At 38.6% G+C, this 14,219-nt stretch overlaps 1 protein-coding gene, 1 long non-coding RNA gene and 1 other non-coding gene across 6 annotated transcripts in view; 1 reads left to right on the top strand and 2 right to left on the bottom strand.

The window, feature by feature from the left end:
• The window catches only part of SSBP1 (single stranded DNA binding protein 1), a 69,458-nt gene extending 60,482 nt beyond the window's left edge, over nucleotides 1-8,976 (bottom strand). For 3 of the 4 annotated variants that reach the window (XM_069541026.1, XM_060021021.2, XM_069541027.1), the window contains exons 1-6: nucleotides 8,921-8,976; nucleotides 8,184-8,250; nucleotides 6,139-6,199; nucleotides 5,337-5,477; nucleotides 5,045-5,132; nucleotides 3,064-3,152 (exon numbers count right to left, since the gene is read on the bottom strand). In XM_069541026.1, coding sequence (XP_069397127.1) covers nucleotides 3,064-3,152; nucleotides 5,045-5,132; nucleotides 5,337-5,477; nucleotides 6,139-6,199; nucleotides 8,184-8,207 — 403 coding nt within the window. In that variant the 5' untranslated portion in view covers nucleotides 8,208-8,250; nucleotides 8,921-8,976. The other variant, XM_060021023.1, reaches the window with a different exon arrangement.
• A 34-nt stretch (nucleotides 8,977-9,010) lies between these two features.
• Nucleotides 9,011-14,219, top strand: part of LOC132430790 (uncharacterized) — a 28,363-nt gene continuing 23,154 nt past the window's right edge. Inside the window, exon 1 of the long non-coding RNA XR_009520566.1 lies at nucleotides 9,011-9,136. This is a non-coding gene — a long non-coding RNA (uncharacterized lncRNA). The remainder of the gene's footprint in view (nucleotides 9,137-14,219) is intronic.
• LOC132431423 (U6 spliceosomal RNA) lies at nucleotides 12,112-12,218 on the bottom strand. Its single transcript, XR_009520729.1, has one exon. It is a non-coding gene; the product is annotated as a U6 spliceosomal RNA (small nuclear RNA).

Here is a 14,219-nt window from a genome sequence, read left to right as displayed (position 1 = left end):
CCTTGAGAGGTATATACAATAGGCATAATGGAGCTAAAAGCTGGGCTTCAACCGTTTATCAACAGCTCAGACCTTGTGAGAAAAGGTGGGATACTTCTCATCTTCCCTGAAGATAGCTAAGGTCTTCTCAGTGATAACTTTCTACAGAAGAGCTAGTCACAAATTCTGATGCTTGCAGTGCTCAGACAGATGCCATTAAACCGGGGAGCACATCCTCACAGAGAAAAGGATCCCGGCAACACAGTGCACAGGCTGGAGGGATGGAGGAAGGACAGGGTTCAACAAATGGCCCCAGCGCACAGACAGACTTGTTTTTTAAGTCTGAACACTTATACAGAACACATTTTATTTTTAAATTTTAAAACAGAATGAGTTTTATATATTCACTCTTGAGAAAATTTTTACTATCAGTATTTCAGAGAACATTTTTATCCAAAAACATCAGACATTGCTCTTAAAATATTGTGCAGAAAGAGTTAGTTTAGGACAAGCAAAGGAAAAGAAGTAGTATCTCCCGTAGAACACCGAAAGATCTACATTCTTAAAACTTCAGAATTATTCAAAAACGGTTGTTATACAGTAATTGAATATTTGTTGACGACTGTAGTCTTCTAAAACTAGAATGTTTTGGAACAGAATGGTTAGTATAAGAGATTATCAGAATTGACATCACTGTGTAAAAAAGACAAGCGTGCCACCTGCTGGTGGTTATTTTTAAGCTACATTGATCCAAAGGAGAAAAAAATATGGCCTATAAAACAGATAAGCCAAATTAAAACTCTATTCTCTTCCATTCTAATGTCACTAAAGACCTGTTCAATTTTACTATTAGCCATAAACCTATGTTAACTGCTTAAGCATTCATGCTAGTGAATACTGGTGACAAGAAAAAAAAAAAAGGCTGATAATTTGAAATGCTTCTGTTTGGCCTGGTTTATAACAATTCAAAATCTGCCCTCACAATAGGTTTACAGTTTACAGTGGAATATGAAAGTGTTGAATGCTTCATAAATACATGATCAATAGATTTTAAACTGTCAATTATTTTATGAGAAAGCTTCATCTTCCACTGCTGAAATCACAGGGGTAGTTCTATACCATATACAGGTCTAGAAAAAAATTTTTGAATAGGTAGATATGTCTGGAGGCTTGACCCAAGGAGGAACAGGGCAGGCAGGAAGTAATTTACTGTCACAACACTCAAGAATTATGAAAGCAAACCAGTCAGAAAAAACCTCATCTAAGTTATCAAGGTCAGTATACTTTCAAAGAAACCAGTAAGAAAATATACGATTATTATTTACAACAAATTATAATTTATCCATATGGCACAGTAGTTAAGACAAACTCTGGAGCAAGTGAAAAGAGAAAGATAAGAGAAAAATCTGTCAATTAGGAGACTTAAGTTGTCAGACTTTTCGCCTCCAGAATTGTGCGAAAATTCATTTCTGTTGTTTATAAAAAGAAAATAAGAGACACTTAAGATACATATAAACCATGTAATATGATGTATGGACTGGTATTTATGAAGCAGTCAAAGAAATTTCAATACTATGACATCTGGTAAAAAAAATTTAACAATAATTTCTTAATATTAGGTGTGATAATAGCACTATAGTTATGTTTTAAAAAGGAATCTATCTTTCAGAGATACCTACTGAAATATTTATGGATGATATAATGTCTGAGATTCCCTCAAAATAATCCAGGTGGGGGAAAAGGGGGCTGGGTCATAGATGAAATAATATTGGCCATCTGTTGATAACTGTTAAAGCTGCATGATGGGAGTTTTCGTTTCTTACTATTCTCTCTCCTTTTGTGTATGTTTGACATTTTCCATAATAAAAAAATTAATTTTTAAATGATATCTAATTTGGGCATACCTCAGAAGTTCATAAATATTGAGATAATACTATAATAAAAGTTCTTTTATTCCCATCTACTTATTTATCAAAACAAGGTTTCTCAGTTTTTATATTGATAAAAAACAAGAAAACAGAATGAATACTTTTTTAGCAATTTATCCAAAAGGCAAAAAATGCATCATCTATCTCATTAAGATACATTTTCAATAAAATTTTAGTTTGTATACATATATACTAAAGTTGTTTTGGTCAATTATGTTCTAAAAACAACTGTAATGATAACCCAATTCAAGGAGAAACCTAACATTTAGAGCTCTACTGTTGCAGAATTTTTTTTAATATTTTTAAATTTCTATTTATGCATGTACTTTTGTTACAGTTAATTGAATGAATGACAAGAGTCTTGACTATACAATATATTAAGGTACACTTCTGAGGAGAAAATGCAATTGAAAAACAAGTTCAGAGAAAAGGGAATAATGTAAAATTTCCAAATGTTGAGGAGTTTGTATCTTTTTTAATGATGATGGATACCAAATAGCTATAATATTTAGATCCATTAATACCTTTAAGAGTAACATAATTTTATATTAAAAAAATTTAATGTCAACTTAAACATGTCCAAAGGGGTATATTATTTTCAAAATTCTTGTAGAATTTTCAGAAAAGTTTAAAACTCTGTTCTAGAGCATATCTTCTTAACCTCCTGAAGCTTCCATGTGTCCATCTTTTCTATGTTGTTTTGTATTTTGTTTAATGAGAACAAAAGGAATTTAAAACAAAATCATCATGTTAAGTACCAAACAGGTTCTGAACAAATCTGCACAAATGTCTAACGCCACTCACTTTAGTATAACTCTGTCTCGACACATGCTTTTCCCTGTTTAGGCCATGTCCTTCAAAAACACTAAAGGTTTTCTAAGTCCAAATAGTAAGTACTGGCATAGACAGTTCAACTGATAAGTTACTTGTGAACTAAAACTGTGAGTACAGAGATAATTTTCTAAAGGAAGAGATAAATGTAGAAACCTGGAGCAAGCCCACAAACCTCACTTGGAATTCTCCTGGTGAAGGCCTTACAATCTCATTGGCATCAGTACTAACAGCCTCAGGTAAAGTTACAACATAGCCAAGCTTTCAAAAACGGAAAGGAGAAAAAAAAACCAAAACAGAATAGCTATTATCACAAGAGCCTTACCAGCTATAATTGTTGTTGCTTGTCGTCTCACATTATTTTTATCCATATATTCACCATAGTCTACTTTCCCTTCCACATAAATTCGAGACCTGATATGAATAAAATTTACAGTTTTTAGTCTGGAGATTCTAATGTACTTTACAGGAGAAAGTCAGGTTAGAGAGGGTAAGTATACATTAAGGATGAAACAGATAATCATACAGAACCTCATTTTTGCTCCCACTTCTCATAATTCAGAATTAAGAGTACTGAAACAGAGAGTTCCCTTGTGGCCTAGTGGATTCCTAAGGAATGCTAGCTCTAGGATTCCAGGCTTTCACTGCCAGGGCCCAGGTTCAATCCCTGGTCAGGGAACTGAGATCCCACAAGCCACGTGGTACAGCCAAAAAGAAAAAGTAGTGAAACAGAATGTGCACAGACTTGCCACACCTAGGAAAAAAGACAATGTTTTCATCCTTGAGCTAACTGTGGTCCTTATGAAAGTTAAAACAAAACAAAACAAAAAAAACTGTTCAAAATTTTAAGTCAAAATTAAAAAAAAAAAAAGCAACCTTAAGACCATGAAGAGTAACCTAGTGGCATCCTTTAAATCTCTATGGTTAATTTCCAATGTGCTATTTTCTGTCACCGCTGATTTTGGATTCTCTAACAGATTTGTAGATTTTTTCATTTATTTTTTAGTTAGTTCCTTTCTATATTAAGGTTCATAAACTTACTCTCAAAAGACTTAGATTACTAAAATGCAAAATTTTCAGCTTTAGTATTTCACTCAGAGTTAATTACTAAGACTATGCTGCACTCTCTAGAAGGCTGAACTAGAAGACAACTGTAACTCTGATTTCAAACAGTAGAAAATGGCCATAATGACACCAATTTTCAGAGTCTAACACCACCAAAAATGTACAATACAGAACATAGACAAGACTGGTAAAATGACTGGGTGCCAAAGGGAACAGTCACACAGATTCATCAATCAGTAGGTGAAATTGCATATAGACATTTTCCTTGAAATTTCCTGTGTTTATATGTGTATATATGCACATATCATACAGACGTGACAACGGAGGTATATATGAAGAAAAGGTATGCACTTATTTTAAAAAAATAGAAATTTTAGTTACTGCTGAAATTATTTTACATGAAATGTTTTATTTCTATAAAACAAGTACATTTCTAAACATACTATGACTACAACTGCTGTTAAACACATCCTCTTGTCCTTCTGTGGGTTTGGAAAAGATACTTTTTATACATAATCAATCCAAGCATTCCAAAAGGGAACTACTAAGTTTACATAAAATTATCAAATATGAAATAACTGCTGTGAATATTACCATAATACCTCACTGGGTCAGGCTTCCAACATTCCAGACCCTCTGTTAGGCCATCGTGTGATGCCAAGAGGCAAGACATCTGCCTTCAGGATCGCTGGCCATGGAGACACTTGCTCACATGGTACTCAGTACCCTTTGCCTTCTCTCTTACCTCATCAGCTCCATTTAAGTACACATCCTCTTTGCCCTAAAGTATAAGTTCTTAAAAGGCTAAACCATGTTAAAACCTTTAAATTAGTCACACATGGCAATGCGCTATGTTTATAGTATTAAGCATTGCATGAATACCTCTTGGGTTAACACAGAGTAATTAGTGGTACTACATAAATAAAGGAGCTACGCAGTCCATAAGAACACGTTACCAGTTTCTTAAACCAGTGGTCCCCAACCTTTCTGGCACCAGGGACCGGTTTCGTGGAGACAATTTTTCCCTGGACGGCGGTGGAGGGGGGGTGGGGGGGTGGCTCGGGCGGTAACGCGGGCCATGGGCAGCGGCAGGTGAAGCTTCGCTGCTCGCCCACTGCTCACCTCCCGCTGTGCGGCCCAGGGCCTAACAGGCCGTGGACCAGGACCGGTCCGTGGCCTGGAGGTTGGGGACCCCTGTTTTAAACCATTCAATCTGTAAGATCCTTCCTTCCTCAACTTACCCCTTTTTCACATACTGATATGCCACATCTCTCAGGCCTGGTCGGAATACTGAAATTCTGTGCCACGTTGTCTTTTGACTGACATCACCTAAATCACAATAGGGAATGTGGTTACAAATGCAAAAGACAAGTGCCAAAGGACAACATGTCCCAGCAAAACCAATCCACGATTTCTAAAAGAGCAGAACAGAATTAGAGAAGGTCCTTTCTAAAAGTATCTAATTAGGTAATTCACAATAAATAATACCTATTTACTGCTGATAAAATTAAGAGCCCGGGCTTTTGTACTCACCTATTTGGTGTGTTTCATTTTCCCCTGATCGCCACATCTCATTTGTTGCTAGAGAAAATATTGTGACTGGGTTTTTTCCTTCTACCTGTCTCATGACAGGGTCCTGACCTACTCGACCAAGTAACTGCACACGATTCAGAGCTGAAAGGCAATGTGTAGATAAAACGAGACTGAGAGAAATGTCTAGGGAGGAACAGCTACAAACACTACTCCAACTTCAGTCTTGGCATTAAGCAAAACCCAAGTTCTAGAAGGTTTGAAAGTAAGTTGAAGGGGAAAATAGACAGAGGTTGGGAGGGAAAAAGGATTGGCAAGAAAGGAGAAAATAGTCAGAGGAAGTAGCCCCACAAAACAAACATTAAGCTCTTTATCTAAATTCTTCTTTTAAATACCTAAAGAAACTTCTTTAAACTGTCTGTAGAGTTAAAAGAACAAATCTGAGTATCTTTATAAACACAAGGGACTATTTCTGTGAAACAACAGCTTTCACAAACATTCACTTCTTCAGCCAAATACCACATACCCTTGGAAGACTTAGATAACCAAATAGGACTCAAGGAAATTCTTTGGCAGGAAAGTGACAAGAGTGAGTAAAAACTGACTGGTAAAGGAAGAAGGGCCCAATTTACAGGAGCCCTGCAGCCTGATGGGGCAAGGCCAAGATCTGAGAGGCAAATGTGAGTCAAGAGCGTGACGATTAATAGATTATAACCCAACGAATACACCTCTTGTGCAACACTGAGAATATTAGCATACTGCTATAAATAACACGCTTTAAACTTGGAAATCAGCTGCTACTTACATCTTTCGAGAACCAAACTGCCAGCTATTTCAGACTCATGTCTCACAAACTGATGAAGGACCTAAAGTGGAACAAATAAGTAAAACAGCTTTAATCCGGGGGGAAAGGCAAATACCAACAGAAGACCCAGTCACATGTGGTCACCATCTAGTCAGCAGCTCCTATGGCACACATCCACCCAAGACAAGAGGTGTGCCCATCACACAGAGCCAGGAGGACTATGCAAACACTTAAGCCTACTGCAGAAGCCCACAGGCACACAGGAGGTACTACACAGTATACCCAAGAGAGTTCATTTACAGTCCTCTCCCGCTTCTTTGGTGGCAATCTTCCTGATTACGGTGCCTCTGTGTTTGTACACAAAAGGTAAATAAATACATGTTGGAAAAAGTCATGCTTTTGACAGACCAAAAAAAAAGTCTAAGATAAACAAACATGACTCTTTGATAAAGTGCAAAGATATGCCTGCCCAAATCGGTCTGTCAGACAAAGGGAATCACTGCCATGTAACAGCAGCACTCGATAACAACAGCTATCATTGCTGAGTACCCGCTAACTGCTTTACCTCTCATCCATTATTCCTCAGACTAAATCTATAAACTATGTAAAATTACCACCACTTTATAGAAGAGAAAAATGAAGTTCAAAGAGACAGAGTAACTTGCCTAAAATCCTACAGGAAGTAAGTGGCAAGTCACGCCGAGATCCCAGGGCCGTCTGACCCCAAGGCTGCTGCTTTTCCCACTGCCCTCTGCTGCCTCTTTAAGGACATTCTGTGTAAGGGCTACTGCAAAGATATGAGGACACATCACTGGGAACATCACTGGGTTCAGAGACCTAACCACTACATCAGAGAAACATGTGTCAAGTGGTGGCACTGTTAATAAGCGACCAATTAAAACAATACCCACTCCAGGGGTGGTACTTCTGGCTATGGAATCCTGGCGCTATGTTTGGGAGCAGAGAGTGGGTAAGAAAATAAAAATGTGAGTTACAACATATTAAAGATGAAACTGCTAACTGCTACCTGTGTCATGATTCCAGAAAGGTGCTCATCTGAGTGCTCACATGAGCCAGACCTCCTAAGTTTCATGGGACAACAGTCTGCCTCATTGGGGGCACACAAAACTCAAGACCTACCGGAGGAGCGGAAATGGGGAAAGAATTAATTTAACTGGGATACTTTTTTAAATTAAACATTTTACTCTTTTATACACAGCTTTAAAGATATCGTAACACTGTAGAATCGTGTATTAAGACAGGAATAGCTTTTCCATGCTTCACATTTCAACACATGAAAAAGTATACGTTTCAAAAGTACGTATAAGTTAGTACGGATCCAAGAATATAGGGCCAACTCTACAGCAGAGCGGGGGAAATAGGAACAGGTTTCACAGAGGAATTGCTTCTTCCTTATCTTCACAAGATGAGTGCGAGAGGGGTTCTAAAGGAGAATCTATAGCACTTGGTGCCCAGATGAGCTTAAGCAAGCAAAACGGGGTCTAGGCTGGCTCAAGGCTGGCGAGGCTGACTGAGGAGATCAGGGGAGGAGTCTGACTGGGTGACATGAGAAGCAATCCTGGACCTGGTAAACGTGTGGTGATGCTGAGACCTCACCTGCTCTCCTCAGCACAAGGAGGCAGGGCGGGGTGGGGGGCAGCTGACAACACATGAGGCACGTGGTCAGAAAAAAAACCACCTGTCTTATTAAAAATATAATAATTTTAAAAAGCTGGAACAACGGTTCTCATAGTCTACAGATCAACAACGACCTTCAATGCTCTCTAACTGATCTACGTGCAAGTAGCACGTGTTTTTAAAAGTAATTATTCCCATTATACATGTGAACACACTAGAGAAGTTTCGTTTTGCTTTAGTGAACATTATTTACCCAAGTAAAATCTGTCCCCAGCCCTCATGTCAAATAAGTACACCAGGGTGTGTGGGCTCAAAGGACTTTTGCCTCTGCAGGCAAAAGCCTAAAGAAATTTGATCACTATGCCTTATAGTAACACATCCCAACACTAATACGAAGAAGTGATTACCTGCACTGCAGGTCTTCGAAACATGGCTTCTATTTCCTTTTCTTACAATCTAACCTTTAATCTTTTCCTGAAGAAAAAAGAGATCAATTAAGTCCTACAGCAAGAATATGAATTCACTGAGTCCTAAGTGCCTAACTGCAGCCACGACTTTTACGCAACCCACCTTTAGACCGTATCGCATCAACAGCCCTGCACAGGGGACGGGAAGGACTCCCTTCTGCTCCCAGAAAGCCCCTCTCGCACTTTCATGCCTCTCTGATCCCCCTTAACTTCCTCCTCCTCCAACCCACACCAAAAAATCCTGATTCTATTCCCATTTCCGTTCCACTGTCTTCTCAAATTTTATTAAAATGCAAGTTCCCTTCGGGCAGGGACTTCTGTCGGACTTATTCACTGTTACACCCAATACCCCTAAAAGTTCCTAAAACATAGTAAGGGCTCAATAAATATTAAAATGTTAGCACGGGGCTTCAATCTGAAACGTGTGGCCGTAAAAACTACCGCCTCCAGCCCCGTCACCAAAGACCAAGGAGATCCCTGGGCTTCGCCGCCTCACCGCCGAGATGTGCGGGCGCCCCTTCTCCAAGATGACGCTCCCAACCAACAACGTAAAGGAATTGAGAGGGGCGACGAAACCACGGAGTCCTCTGCGCGAGGGAGAAGACAAGGTCCACACACCGACACAGTACCGCCTCCAGGACCTATGCAAAACCTTCCGCCCCTTCTCCCTCCCTCACCTGAAGCTCAGGCTCCGACAGCTTCCAGGCAGGAACTCATTTCCGGTTGCTGCTGGGACGCAAGACTCGCGAGAAGAAGGAGGAACGGAAATCCCGCTGCTGCGTCGTAGAAATGAGGCCGGCTGGCGCCACGGGAAGCACGCCGCCTTAACGCGGTAGTTCCGAGAGCTTCCTTCTGGGCGGAAGCGAATGAGTCAACGCCGCCAAGTGGTTCAGGTAACCTATTTGCAAGTTTGTAGCGAAATGAAATTACTATTTGAAGAGGTTCCCGGCCCGGGACTCGTCAGGGTGGACCAAACAAACGCTAGCTGCGCCTCTGGAAAAAACTAGAAAGGTTCAGGCCTCCAAAAGCAAGAAGAAAAAAACAAAACAACAACAAAAACAAACAAACAAAAAACGGAAAAAGTAGAGAAAGAGCCGAAAGCGCAAAATTTAAGGGTCACCAAAAAAATGGGAATCAAAATAAATAGTAATGCAATGTTTTCAAAAGTCAGAATTAAGGCAAAAAATTCGTGAATAAAATATGAAAAATTTTATTAAATACAGTATCTGAGCCAGATAGGATCCTAAGTCACCAGGAAAAACGTGTGCCCCTATATACAAGTTTTTATGTATTTAAAAAAAACTTTACAAGAACATTAAAGTACTTGAAGAAATATTGAACATCTGAAAATTAGGTGTGTTAAAACTAACAACGTTGCTTTAAGTTTAAATATTTTGCTTTTACCAAAAACATAATTTTACCTTCCTGGCTTTAATAGAAGTAAACTGACTGATAGTATTTTCAAAATCTACTTCTTTGCTTACTTTATTTCCAATTGCAAGAGTTGCCGTGCCTGATCATTTTTCCTGAGGAAGTGGCATTAACTTCAGCGTACTGAACTTGCCTTTATTTAGAATTCTGATATTTTGTTAATTGTGGATTTTTCATTAATTTTAATATCTTAAAATTATTGCATTAAAGTAGCATTAATCTTGAATGCTGGGTTTGTTGGCCCCCCCTTAAATTTTGTCTTGTTCCCCCTAATCCTGGCCTTGGTAAGGAAAAGGGGATTAGAGGCCCATAGACTGCAGAATACAGGCCAGAGGGAGCCTCCCCAGGTCTGTCCATCACCTGGTCCTGGCACTGTCCAGCTTCTAGAAAAGGTACCCTCCACATCATTCTAATAAGCAAATCTCCTCCTCAGGACCCTACTTAAAACCTTTCAATGGCCCCTTCTTGCCCTAAAAGGAAAAAACACAAACTACTTCATGTGATTTCCAATACATACCCTAACTCACTCTTAAGAGTATGACTTACTACTTGGTATATTTATTGACGCTTACCTCTGTTTTACTTCCACCTTCAAGATGTTTAGTCCTGGAAACATACGATGTTATGCTGCCTTCAGGTCTTGCACAGGCATTAATCATCCCACACTCCACTGTGTTACTACTGTAACATACCCTCTGATGATTTCCTATTTAAAAGTCCTATTTCCACTTGAGCTGTTGAGTCAAGTGAAAAACCAAATTCACCCTTTCCTTCAAAGCCAGTTTCCCCCTTCTAAGCTCCTTGTTTGTTTTAATGGTACCAAGATTCTCCCAGACTTGAAGTTTGGAATCATCTTTGACACATCTCACTGATCACCTACATCTGTTCATCCACATCCAATCACTTGGCCCTAAAAGTTCTCTCTTCATTAGGCCACAGATCTCTCCCTCTTTCTTTCTGTTCACAAACACTTTGGGGTAAGCAGAAAGCACCACGCAAATTGAAAATAGACACACCTTTGGCAAACTTTTATAACCTTATGAATAACATCTCAGTGGAGAATCTGGGCTAATCTGAATTCTCTCTCAGACAGGAATTAACCAATACACGTTCTCCTTAGACTGTTGGCTGGAGAAAGTTGCAAGTGCTGTTTTCTTTGACAAAGAAAAACATATTAAGATGTATAATGTCATTTATACATTAATGATACATTAATTATACAAGAGTTAAAACATTTTCTTCTGTCATCAAATAGATCCTCCTTCACAATATGACAAATACTTCAGCATTGCTTTACTCTTCAGCATCAGAAATGTCCTTTCCACATACTTTCAAAATTCTCTACTCAAATCGTCTTTCCTTTGTTCTCCCATTTCACTTTCTTTACACACTCAGTCTATCTTGTATTAGAATTTAAATGCCCATGAAGGGGCCTCCTCTTCCCCATTGATTGTGAGCTCTTAGAGAACAGGGACCTTGTTGTGAATATCCAGTTGGCAATTATGCTTTAAACAAGAACAGGCCACAGGCCAGAACAGAGAAATAGAACCTAGAAGGATACTCAAATAGGCCTGAAATTAGAAAATTAAAAAAAGAAAAAGAATCTAGAAAAGTAGCTGAAATGTATTTTTTAATTAAACGTACCACTTTTACAAGAATCTACAATTTGCATTTTAGTGAGGAATTCCTGAAACCTCTTCATGGTGTGCATATACCTGCACACGCTCTAACATAATCATAAACTTTCTGTAGTTCATCCACAGACCCAGAAAGTACCTTCCCAATGCTGAGAAGTGGTGAAAGCATCATGGCTTTAATCAGTTACAATTACCCCTGGCAACAGTGGAATAATTCAGGGCTTTCATCCTTTACAAAGCTAGCTGAGAAAGAGACATGTCTATATGCCCAAGTCCACAAAGTTATCTTTGGCCTTGCCTTTTTTTTTCCTTATGATAACAGATCAATTTTAATTCTAGCACCTGCAGCTATACAAGGGTGTGCATTATAAACTTCATGGAACTGTTGTCCACATTCGATAAAGTGACAACTGTGCAATACCACTTAGTATCTCAAAATCAGGAACGTACATTGGAATTGTTTAAACACAATCCACAGAATTAAACACAAAATCAGAAGTCATCCACAGTTATACTCATTGTCAATTAAATGTTTTATCACTTACTACTTGATATAACAGTCAATATCTAGTAGGGGATATCGGAAGTGATTTCAGATTCTCATCCTGTTGTACTCTGTTGGGAAGGTTTCTTGAGTAGCTATGTGACTGGCCAAAGGTGGGTACAACTAGGACCAGAACAGCATCTACCACAGTTTCTGTAGTTTTCACTTTTTTTCCTTTGTCAGTGAAAAGTGAACAGTAAGAATGAAATACTTATCTTTACATATATACATGGTATGCTGTGAAAGCATATTTGCTAAAAATATGGAACGCTTCACGAATTTGCGTGTCATCCTTGCACAGGGGCCATGCTAATCTTCTCTGTACTGCTCCAATTTTAGTATATGTGCTGCCAAAGCGAGCACTGGCCTTGCCTTTTTTCCCCCCTAAATTAAAAAAAGTCTCAGCTATAGGCATCAAGTGGTAGAGACCAGGGTTGGCAATGCTTTCTCACAGATAGGAAGCTTTGGACAATTTCAGTGCTGTAGAAGAACATTTTTTAGATATTTTAATCAAGTTTTCACTTTGCTTTTAAATCAGTTTTTCCTCAAGCCTCATAACTATTGGAAAATTACAGCACTTATTACTTAAACTGATTACTATCACGTTTTACATTGATTCAAAAGCAATTTTAGCAATACTCCATAGTTACTATGGCTATTTTTTTGGTAAATTTTTTTTGAATTTTATTTTATTTATTTTTTTATACAGCAGGTTCTTATTAGTTATCCATTTTATACACATCAGTGTATACATGTCAATCCCAATCTCCCAATTCATCCCACCACCACCACCATCCCCACCATTTTCCCCCTTTGGTGTCCATGTTTGTTCTCTACATCTCTGTCTATTTCTGCCCTGCAAACCAGTTCATCTGTACCATTCTTCTAGGTTCCACATATATGCATTAACATACGATATTTGTTTTTCTCTTTCTGACTTACTTCACTCTGTATGACAGTCTCTAGATCCATCTACATCTCTACAAATGACCCAATTTCGTTCCTTTTTGTGGCTGAGTAATATTCCGTTGTATATATGTACCATACCTTCTTTATCCATTCATCTGTCGATGGGCATTTAGGTTGCTTCCATGACCTGGCTATTGTAAATAGTGCTGCAGTGAACATTGTGGTGCATGTGTCTTTTTGAATTATGCTTTTCTCTGGGTATATGCCCAGTAGTGGGATTGCTGGTTCGTATGATAGTTCTATTTTTAGTTTTTTAAGGAACCTCCATACTGTTCTCCATAGTAGCTGTATCAACTTCCATTCCCACCAACAGTGCAAGAGAGTTCCCTTTTCTCCACACCCTCTCCAGCATTTGTTATTTGTAGATTTTCTGATGATGCCCATTCTAACTGGTGTGAGGTGATACCTCCTTGTAGTTTTGATTTGCATTTTGTTAAATTTTTTTAAAAACTCAGCCTGACAGTTTTTATGCAATTCAAGATTGACAATATGGTTCATACAGAGATTTTTAAGATACCTAACTGTTCAGGCTGAAATGTTGACATTTAACTTTCAGTGTTCATCTTTCTACAGCTTTAGATAAATAGCTTCTATAAATTGGTAGATGTGTTAGAGCTTAGTAAAGCACAGTAGTATTTCTTTATAAGATTTCTTTAACTCAAGATTGTCTGTTGGCGCCTTAACGTCAGTGTTCATGTTTAAGAAACAGAACTTCATGACTGAGGATGGAGTTTCTCACTGAGGCCAGGGGTCAACTTCCAACTGAAATGGAAGGGATTAAATTCCGGACCCACTGAGGATCCAGTCCCTCTCACACTCAGTGTCTGTGCAGCTGCCTGCTCTTTTGGTGACTTCCTGCTACTGTGGAGCCCAGCAGAGAGAAATGGAGAGAGACCAACAGTCTGGCATCGGGTCCATTCAGGTGCTAGAACAATCTTTGAGGAACGTAGTAGAGAAGGGGTCATAGGCCCTAATAGTAGTTGTCAATGCCTGAGAAGAAAAGTGTAACCACAGAACTGTGGGCTATACATTGCATACTCTTAATAACATACCTGCTTATAAATCGTAAAGTGTGGTTGACCTTGCAGCACTGTACCACAAGGGACATGGCTGGTGTCAGGGAGGCAAGAGATAAATTAACTTAGTTTTAAAACCTGAATAATCAACTATACTCCAATATAAAAAAATTAAAATTAAAAAAAAATACATAAGAGTACAGGGGAAAAAAAAACCTGAATAAAGACTCATTTTTTTAAATGTCAATGGGCAATACAGAGCACTATACCCCACTTAATTGCATGGAAGAAATTGCTACTCCAAAACAGAAGAATGATGTGATGGTTTGTTCAATGATTTATTCAATTTGTTTGTTTGTTTTGCGTCACGCAGGCCTCT

The sequence above is a fragment of the Delphinus delphis genome, chromosome 9 (assembly GCF_949987515.2).
Source record: "Delphinus delphis chromosome 9, mDelDel1.2, whole genome shotgun sequence".
In the NCBI taxonomy this organism is placed as follows: Eukaryota; Metazoa; Chordata; class Mammalia; order Artiodactyla; family Delphinidae; genus Delphinus; species Delphinus delphis.
Note: the sequence above shows the minus strand (reverse complement) of the source record. Positions and strands in the feature narration are given on the sequence as shown.